The sequence below is a fragment of the Charadrius vociferus genome, unplaced genomic scaffold (assembly GCF_000708025.1).
Source record: "Charadrius vociferus isolate BGI_N301 unplaced genomic scaffold, ASM70802v2 scaffold385, whole genome shotgun sequence".
In the NCBI taxonomy this organism is placed as follows: domain Eukaryota; kingdom Metazoa; phylum Chordata; class Aves; order Charadriiformes; family Charadriidae; genus Charadrius; species Charadrius vociferus.
The window spans coordinates 1,840,496-1,850,817 of NW_009648925.1; the positions used below are offsets into that span (position 1 = coordinate 1,840,496).

Here is a 10,322-nt window from a genome sequence, read left to right on the forward strand (position 1 = left end):
AGGGTGAGCGGCCGGGGCCGGGGGTGGGGTCCAGGCGGCGGCGGCCGAGGGCGGAGGGGGCCTCGGAAGGGGTCGGCGCATCGTCGCCCCGCGGGAGGGAGCGACCGGGGGTGCGTCGCTCACCAGCCGTGGCTTTCCGCAAGTTAAAAGGTGTTATAATGACTCAGTTACAGCGTGTGGTGCGATAAATACGGTCTAGCGTGTATGGTGCTAGATGGTCTTCACGGTCCCTTCCAACCTAAACCATTCTATGAATCTATATACACCTCTGTAGTACACAATGTGTCATATACATCCCGTAATATGCAATATAGACTATATAATAGGTATTTGCTTCTACATATGATGAAATTTGGTGCTTAGTGCTAACTTCTGGATTGCATTTTGAATAACTCCAGGCTATAAGTTAATAAATGTGCCCTACCAGGTATATATGCATATGTATTAATCTTGATGCACAGTAGTATTCTCTAGATTGCACTTGGAATAAAATTATAGAATGGTTAGAGTTGGAGGGGACCTTAAAGATCATCGAGTTCCAACCCCCCTGCCATGGGCAGGGACACCTCCCACCAGCCCAGGTTGCTCCAAGCCCCATCCAGCCTGGCCTTGACCACCTCCAGGGATGGGGCATCCACAGCTTCTCTGGGCAATCTGGGCCAGTGTCTCACCACCCTCACAGTGAAAAATTTCTTCCTAATACCTATTCTAAATCCCCCTTTTTCTAGTTGGAAGCCATTACCCCTCGTCCTATCGCTATGTTCCCTGATAAAGAGTCCCTCCCCATCTTTCCTGTAGGCCCCCTTTAATAATAACTAATAATACAGCTTATGTTAGTATAACAATATATATTGTAGTTACAGATATATATTAAAATATGACATATATAATGTGCATGTTTTTATATAAACTTGCAGCAAGGTGGAAAGCATTTAGCTCCAGTTGTGTTAAATGTATACATATACATGTATGTACACATATGTGCATAAACACATATATATACATACTTTTTTTTTTTTCTTTTGCCTATCATGCTTCCCAGTTCCTGACTCGACCAGCTGGTAAGTTCAGGACATGCAGTCCCAAGCCATTTTTTGACACTGGCTGGAAGAGGGTGTGCAAGGCATGGGGCCGGTACCAGGACCCTCGTGCTGCAGCCCCAGGGCAGGGCTGCCTGCCGGACACTAGCCACGAAATGTGTGGTGGAGCTGAGCTTTGCACCAGCTGCGTATCATTTGCTGGTTTTTGGTTGGGTTTTGGTTGGTTGTTTTTGGTTTTTTTTTTTCAGAAATAATATCCTCTGCCATTCTTCAGTTCCTTTTCAGGAGGAAAGCCTCGACTGTGCTGTGTTAGCGTTATTGAGTTTAAAGCTCTTTCATTTTGTGTGACAGTATGTGCATCCTAATATAACGGTGGAAAAGTGGTACATAATCTGAAGTTGTATTTCTATTCAGATTTTCACTGGGTTTTTTTGTTCTTATTTAGTGAAGCAGCAAGTTCTTGAGAGACAGTCTCATCAGCTGTATTTGGGAGAAAAAGGAGTATTGAAGTTGATTGTCACAGAGCCTGAAACAGCACTAGCTGCTGAAGGGGAGGCATTTGAAGAAAAATTAGTTCGCACAAAGGTGAATAAAAATTGTAATCATAACCAGAGCTTTGAAATAGTGGTGAGAGCATCAAATCAGTCACTAATATTTTGCTTTCATTTTATTTTAGGCTCTGGATGCCATGGGCAACCTTCAAACAAAAGGTAAAATGTTATCCATCACTCTGTGTGCTGATTCTTTGTAAAATGAAAATGTTGGTGCTTTTCTCCACACGCAGCTCAAGTTCTGTGGGGAGTTGTGCCGACAGTTTCTGAGTTTGGCAGCCTGACTCAGGTTATACAGGGTAAGATGTCTGGCCAGGGACACTACAGAGTTTATCACCAAGGATGGAGTTCACCTTGCCAGACTTAGACCACACGCCTGGTTTGAGCTTCTAAAATAGCCTTTTTAATCAAAGGAGCGTCTCCAGAAAGGGATTTAGTTCTGTTATGCTGCATAACTGCTCTAAGATAAGATCTGTATAGAAACATGTAGATTGAAGGTCTTAAGCCCAGGCCCGGTGTCTTTGTGCTCCCTACAGTTAGGAAAGTCTGTAAAGGCAAGTGGTGCATCTCCCAAGTACCTCAGTGACTTCGGTTAGGTCCTCTTTCAGCAATATTTTGCTCAGCTTTATGGTTCAAAAAGCAATCTAGAAAACAGTACTGTGAACCTAAATATACCCCCGTCCGTGAAGAGTAAATACTCAGCCCCAAGACAGACCAGTTAACCAGGAAGTTCTTCAGGAATTACCCCTCTATCTTTTCCTTTCCATATGAAGTCTTGTTCGGTGCTGTTTTGGATGGGTTTCCTCCTTTCAAAATTAGGTACTCAAAGTTGTCATCTGCTATTTTTTGGTTATACTAGAGAGGACCCTGAAAATCTCTAGATGCTGCTCTGAGTTGCTTCGTTGGGTGATCTTTCGGTTTTGGCTTTTTTGTAGTTTTGTCATTGGTCACAGTGGAGCAGGTGATTCCTGTCGGCGATCTAGAAATGAATAACTAGCATCTGTAGAGCTATTGCATCTGCGGTTGTTTCTTTTGTTTTCCTGTTGTCGGGCTTATGCTGGTAGGCCTTCAAAGGCAGCTGTCTTCTGTAAGTGTTGTGGGTTTGGTATCAGTTGTTGTACCTCCGGAGACCTTGTAAACCTGGCAAGTGGGCAGAGCTGGCTTGTTTGCGCTGCCGCCTGCTCGAGCCTTCCCACCCCACGTCTCGGTTTCTGTCCTTGGGGCTGCCGCCCACGGCCAGCCTGTTGGGGGCTGCTCCAGGATTTAGGGGTTTTTGGGTGTTCTTGAGCAAAAGCAAGCGGAGACCTTACCTGACTCCCCTGTCCCTGGTCAGGTGTACAACTGCCCCACCGAGCTCCTCTCCCCTCAGTTGTACATGTCCTCTGCCACAGCCAGAGATGGTGGCTCTGGAGGTTTACACTGAGGGCGATGAGCGTCAGGGTTTCATTTGATGTTTGTCTCCCCACCATGGTGCAGGGATGTTCTGGTTTGCCAAACTGAGAGGGGCTTATACTCCTGATTGTGTTTGCTGTGGCAAGGAGTGGAGAACTGCTTTTGTTTGCAAGCATGGCCATCTTGAGCACCCTGGGGTCCCCCACCACCCTGCGGCGCTCTGTTACCACTGTTTTCCATTGCTTGTTGGACAGTTGTGTCGCCACACACCTGTGTGACACTTTGAGTTTACTCAGGCATGCGGAGGAGCACTTTGCTTCCATTCGGAGGTTCTCTCCCACCTCTACCCTCATCTGTCTGCAAAGCTGGAGATGTTCCTTCCTCCAGCAGCCGCTGAACTTCTGGGGTACTTGGTGGGCAGCCCCTGTTCTATTTTCTGTCTGCCAAATATTGTTGCATCGCTGCCAGCTTTCTGTGCACATGGGTCCTTCAGTGTTGTCATGCTACAGTGACAGTGCGGCACGGTGGTCATCAGGAGGCTTTGCATAGAGTCATGCAGAGCTACTGGGGGCCTATGGTGCCTGTGGATGTCCTGAGCGGTCTTTGGGCTTTTTATGCCTGCACCTGGGCCAAGAAACCTATGCAGAGGCTGCAGGGTCTCTCACAACTCTTACGAACGCCTCAGCAGCTGTGGCCGATTATCGTAATGGATTTTATTTTATTTTATTCATGTCTCCAACACGGAGATATAACAGTGACCTTGGACTTGTTTACTCGTGGCTATTTTTGTGCCACCAAAGAAGCTGCCTGCAGCCCTGCAGAATATTGCGTCTGGGCTGGTTTGGATCCCAAAATGTCCCGGGCTACCCTGCAGTATTTGATGGGTTAGATAATCTCTTTTTATGGGAAAGGAAAGGAGAGAAAGGGTAAGCAAAATCTGTTTATTCCAGGAAACATGTACCAATATGTTATGTGGCTTATTTCTCTTTGTGTTGAAGGTGATGCAAAAGCCTTGCAGAAAGCAGAGAGTTTTATTCCAAATGGCAAACTCCAGGAGGAAGCTGGCTCTGTGAAGAATGTTGCAGAAAAGTCTGCAGAGACCTCACCTTTGGTGGTGTTTGAAAACATACAAGCATGCAGTCTAAAATGCTTAAGTATGCTGTTGGAGAGCATCAGCGGCCTGACAGTAAATGATGACTTCACTGTGGAAGTGATACCTGAAATAAATGTTGCTGTAGCTACCTTTATAAAAAGTATCGGTAAGACAGGATGAACGCCGTCATTCATTTCCATGTATATGTATGAGTTATAGCTTTCAGAGCTTGATTCTTCTACCGTTAGAGATTCAGACAGTTTTTAAAAAGTATCTGGACTGTAGTTGCTCAAGAAAGATGTAAGACTTACAGCTCCATGAAAATGCCTGCGATTCAAATCTTACACTTAAAAGAAGAAAATGACATCTTCATTAATTGAAGTTGGATGAGAATGTTTCATTGTCTCTGTCTTATTTTGGGTTAGGTGGAGAAGAATTAGAAGCGGACTGAGTGTGGAGATGAGTTCTGCAAATTATTGTAGTATATAAAGTCTCCATTTGAGAAGACAGCGAAACAGTGAGAAGTTCATGAAGAGACGAGTAAGAGGGGAACAGAGACATAGCGGTAGTGAATAGCAGAGAGTAACATGGCTGTGTGCATTTCCCCTTTTTTGTTACAACACAGAGTTATTTGGCACCAAGGACAGTCTTGCTCCAAATACAGGGAGAAGTAGACTCGTCTCATTTCTCTGCCAGAAGTGATAGCCAGGGCTGATAATGACCCAGGAAAATATGGTCGGTTCATACTGTTCTTCTGTTTACAGATACTGAAGAATTTGTCAAAAAGTGTTCACAAAACAAGAGAGTTAAAGAATTAAAAATAACTGCCAGGCTTCTTGAATTGACCCGGAGTATCAAGGCTGAAAACATACCGGCCAGTGTTTCCGCAGACTACATCTCGGCTTACTTTGAGAGTGTGCAGAATGGAGGGACGCCTGTGTCAGATGTCCAGCTCTTCCCTGAGAAGAACTCGGCCATCATTACTTTCTGTGATCACAAAGGTAACACTGTCCTTTGCCTGACCAAAGTGCTCCCAGGCAGTGGATCTGAAAGAAAATTACTGCAAATTTGGGCATTAGGAGAAGCATGGTTTGCTGTCGCTAAAGCCAGCATACACTGTCCTGTTCCTGGGAAATGCTCTGGATTTAGAAATACTACTGCATGTCTAGGGTTTCAGAACCTCTCTGGGTTTTTTTTTGTTACCAAAGGTACATTTTAATACCTGCTTTGTGCATGGGTTATTCCCACTGATGTTTTTTCCCCATTTACAGAGTGTTTTATTTGCAATACCTCATTAATTGTTGAGGAAGCAGGATCTGTCAATTACTTCAGCTTTCACAGTTAGCTTTCAGAAACTAATTAAGGTCAAATATCTTCATTATTAGGGAAGAATAAAGCTAAAGAACAATCTTTTTACTATTTCTTGTGTTGAATCACTGTCCCGTTTTTGTGCCAGTGCAACCTCTGGTAAGTGTCTCTGTGTGAGGAGACTCTTGACTTAGCGAATTCTTTTACTTGTAATTAAAGGTATCTGCCAGGTGATCGTTTTTCTTCTGGCTCTCAGAAGTTGCTTAAGAATACTTTGTACATTAAGTTAACGAGCAATTTGAATCATTGTAATGTGGTTTTAAGTCCCTGCCAGTATTACAATTCCTTTCCTTTGTCCACTCCAACTGAAATGGGGGACAAAAAAAAGTAAAAATGCAGTGGCACGAAGAGTTTTGTCTTAAGTTGAGAGCAAGGAGCATTTCAGTAGTAGTAAGTTGATGCAGCCCTGCTCTGTGGTGGGGTTGACTTAGGAAATGAGACCAAGGTGTAGCTGTATAGGTCAATCCAGGCACAAGCTTATTTACCAAACTAGGTGGAGCCAAACCTCTTACCTTGTCCACTACAGAGTGAGCTGGAAGTCAGTAAGACATAAAAATACCTCTTTCAAATGAAAAAAAAACCATTATTTTATTCAATGTAATAGTTCTAAGAACAGTCTCATTTGCTTGATCTGAAGTTAATGGTGTATGTGTGTTCGTATGCGTGTGTCCTTACTTTTAGACCTGAACACTGTCTTGGAAAAGCAGCATTTACTGGAACAGAAACCGATTTCTGTGCATCCATATTACCACTCCCTGGGAACAGCTCTCTATGGAGAAGAAAGACCAACTGTCAAGATGCCAGACCCCATTGGGGTGCCACTAGATCCATATGTCTGGCAGTTTTTACAAAAGCAGGCTAAACTGATCCAAGACATAAACCAGGAAATGGCAATTTGCCATTGTGAGCTAAAATGGCCCCAGGTGGTGTGTGCATACCCAGAAATTATGTTGTGCCCATCATCGTCTCTCTCCAAACAGAAAAAAACAATGATTAAGTTGATCAAGACATGGAAGCAAGATGCTTCAGCTGAGTTCTCGCGTATCATGGCACGTTACATAGCTATAAAATGTCAAGTAAATTCAGTGGATTGGAAAGATGTGAAAAACAGACTGGTGGAAGATGTTGCTTTGATCATAACTGATATTTCTGAGGAGATGGTGGTGATTGCAGGCAACAGAGCAGCAGTGGACAGTGCAGAGAAGGAAGTGAGGAAATGCATGGAAAAACCCATGAAGCAAAGCGAAAGCGAAAAACAAAGCATAGAAATTTCTGTGTCAGTGGCCCCAGGGAAGTATGCTGTCCTGCACAATGCTGGGCTAGAAAAGAATATTCACAAAGAATATCCCTGCTTAAAGATCTTTTATGATGACACAAAAAAAACTGTTCAGTTGTGTGGATTACCTGTGGAAGTATATAAAATCAAAGCTGACTTACTGGAAAAGATATTAAATATGCCGTGCGCATCAGTTACTGTTGATCCCTATGTTTTCCACTATCTGCAGCATGTAGACAATAAACTAATGTCAGAGATATTATTCACTAGGAAAAAAATTAATGCCTTTTATAAGCTTGAGGATGATACTGTGTTGCTATTTGGAGATGCTCACAAAGATCTTTTAGAAGCAGAAAAGCAAATAAGGACAGGCTTGCAATATAAGTGCATCAACGTGGAGGACGGTGAGGTCATTAAAAAGCATCAGTGGAGCAGTCTACTTGCCTCCTTGCGTAAGAAGTACAGTTCTCCCCAGGAAAATGTAGTCATTGATGAACCTGTTGGAAAAGAAAATAAAGTGGTTATTGCTGGCTTTTCTAAGGCTGTCACAGAAGTTTATCAGAAACTTAATGATTTTATAGATAGAAACATACACATGGAAAAAGTAATCCTGGCTAAGTCGCTGGTGGCAGTGCAGTTTGTAGAGAAGGAAAAATCCAGTTTTTGTCTTGAATTGAAGAAGAAAGGTGTGACAGTATGTTTTGACAACAAGACACTGTGTATTTCTCTGAGTGGACCAAGAGCAGAAGTGCCAAAAGCAGCCACCACGTTTGAAAAAATTCTCTCATCCCTTTACATAAAAAGTGTGGCAATTAATCAACCAGGTGCGAAAGAGTTCTTCACTGAGAGGAAAGATTCATGTGTGTTTGAGGCAAAGCAGAAATTTAGCTGTTTGATTAGGCTGGAAGAAGAACAAGAACAACAACAACAGAAGAATGAAAAAGTTAGCAATAAAGAGAAAACAAAGCTGTACTACAAGAAAATGCTGTCAGATGGAGTTGTAGTAGCAGTGTATAAAGCTGACTTGTGCACTTATCCTGTTGATGTTGTGGTAAATGCATCTAATGAAGAGTTAAAACACATCGGTGGCCTTGCTGAGGCACTGTTGAAAGCGGCTGGTCCAGAACTGCAACGAGAGTGCGACGAGCTGGTGAGGAAGAACGGGGCTTTGCAGCCTGGGTGCGCAGTTATCATGGGCGCTGGGAAACTCCCCTGCAAGAATGTCATTCATGCTGTTGGGCCCAGGTGGAGGAAGGAGGAAGCAGAAAAGTGCGTGTACTTGTTAAGAAAGACAGTGAAGAAAAGTCTACAGCTAGCCGAAACGTACAATCATCGTTCCATAGCTGTGCCTGCTATAAGTGGAGGGATTTTTGGCTTTCCACTGGAACTGTGTACGTATTCGATTGTATCCTCCATCAAGGAGACCTTGGAAGAATCCATGGGGGACAGCAGCTTGAAGGAGGTTCATCTTGTGGATGATGCAGAAGAAACAGTTCAGGTTCTGAGTCAGGCGGTAAAAACAGTGTTTACAGCTAAATCACTCCCCTCAATACTACTGACGTCACGCTCGAGAAATGGTAAGCTGAGAGAAAGCCAGGAGAAGAGAAAACAGGATCTGCAGATGGTTACGACAAATGAAGGACTGCGCATCCGAGTAGAGACGAAAAACATTCAGGAGGCCACGGTAGGTATTTAGTCTTCCAGTTCCTTTATAACTTGTTGTGTTCTTTAAATTTAAATAGAAAAGGAATGACAGTAGGTCATATTGATTTACAAGGCAATTGCTATGTAAGGAAACAATGGCTGTGTGCTACCTAAACAAGGATGCAAGCTTGCAAAACTGATGGATTTCAGGTTGGGGTCTGTCACTCTGCAGCCATTTATAGTGGGCAGCTTGGAATTTCGAGGTGTTTCATTCCCAGCTAGGTCTTATTTGTTCTCCGGATCTAAGGTCGACATGTAAAACTCTTTTTTTATTTTTTTTCCTAAAAGGGAAATATTAAAATACCTTCTAAAAGTATTTATATGATCTGTAGCTATCCCGTCTGGATATTACAGGAAATCAGCACCTCTCTGGGCCACTGTTGTGAGTCATGCTAACAGGAAAGATGTGGCTTATTTTTTTTAGTTTCCTTCTCTTTGGATCGGTTAAAGACACAGTCTATGAAGAAGTTACTGGCCTCTAGAAAAGCAACCCCATAGAAAGGTGCATGCTTAGATTGTTTTGCCAAACTCTAGACCTGATTCTACTCCCCCCCGCCCCGTTTTGTTTTTTTCATTCTTTTTGCTAACAAAGAGTTTAATTGCTACTCATCTAGACCATCAAAGCTCAGTTTACACCTGTGGCATAGTTTCTTACCCTTATGTTTTTTTTCTTCAATGATGCAAAGTGCATCTTGATAAATTTATTTCTTTCAGCTGCCCCTGATTTTTCTGCTTTGGGAATTTAAAGTCTCCCTAAGTTGTTGTTATTGTCCTGTTGTTTCAATATTAGTCGGTTCTGTTGTCATTTTGGTGTCTGTAAAAGCCTATTTCAATAAAAGAGCGATAGTAGATACAAAAAAGCTCAATATGATGCATATTTAAAATACTTTGTAATTAAAAGACCTTCAGTGGAGCTGCAAGGCAAACAACAGGCTTTGGGGCTTTGCTGGTTTTATTTCATGAAAGCACAACCATCTCCCTTCACCTTGTTTTGGTGCATGAGGTGCTGCTTTACTGATAAGATGTAGACAATCCCACTTCAGTGAAAAGGAGGAAGGGGACGTTAAACTTTCTACATTGGGTTTTTTTCATGTGCCCAGACATTGGCATCTGCTCGGGATGAGGTGAGTCACAGCCTTGCCTCCACTAAGGGCTTGCCAGCTCTGCCTGGATGGACGGACAAATGGATGGATGACCTGCTCACACATAGATACCTGTGGCGTTGGGACTCACAGAGGGTCTGATGCTGCCCACCACAGGTTTCCTGCAAGTCCAGGAATACTCAGTATGTAGAGGCTGTGATGGAAACCAGGTTATTTCTCTGTCGGCGTCTTGTTTTTCGTGCTGTGCGTTGCTTTGGAAGTGCTGTTAGTGTCGATGCATATTTTTACTTGAAGTCTGGCTATAGATATTTTCATTGTAATTTTGTTGCAGACGGATGTTATTGTCAACAGTGTTGGCGTAGATCTGAATTTTGGCACGGGGCCTCTTTGCAAAGCCTTGCTGGCAAAGGCTGGACCAGCGCTCGAAGCAGAGTTTGACAAAGAAAAAGACAGAGAGTTTGCTGATGAAGGGAGTGTGCTCTGCACCAGTGGAGGTGCTCTGGCCTGCAAGTCTGTGCTTCATGCCATAGTTCCCTTGTGGGATGGATTAAAAGGACAGACCCTGGAGGTACATTTTAATAATTAAAAAATAAAAATTTATTTTGAAAAGAGATTTATTTGGGATTCTTTCCTGAAGCTTCAGGATTTAAAATAGTTTAGATGACTCAACTCCGTTTACTTCTGTTTGAGTGACCTCAAAGATGCCTTCATGTTCTGAGAGCTTTTTCTCATACCAGCATAGTCTCTATGGAACGAATAACAAATGATTCCTTTTTTTTTTTTTTTTTTTAAAAA

General features: G+C 43.0%; 1 protein-coding gene across 1 annotated transcript in view; it reads left to right on the forward strand.

The window, feature by feature from the left end:
* The first annotated feature begins 1,728 nt into the window (after nucleotides 1-1,728).
* The window catches only part of LOC104288451 (poly [ADP-ribose] polymerase 14-like), an 18,913-nt gene continuing 10,319 nt past the window's right edge, over nucleotides 1,729-10,322 (forward strand). Inside the window, exons 1-5 of the mRNA XM_009887261.1 lie at nucleotides 1,729-1,750; nucleotides 3,982-4,242; nucleotides 4,841-5,077; nucleotides 6,126-8,404; nucleotides 9,859-10,095. Of these exons, the coding sequence (XP_009885563.1) occupies nucleotides 1,729-1,750; nucleotides 3,982-4,242; nucleotides 4,841-5,077; nucleotides 6,126-8,404; nucleotides 9,859-10,095 (3,036 nt within the window). The remainder of the gene's footprint in view (nucleotides 1,751-3,981; nucleotides 4,243-4,840; nucleotides 5,078-6,125; nucleotides 8,405-9,858; nucleotides 10,096-10,322) is intronic.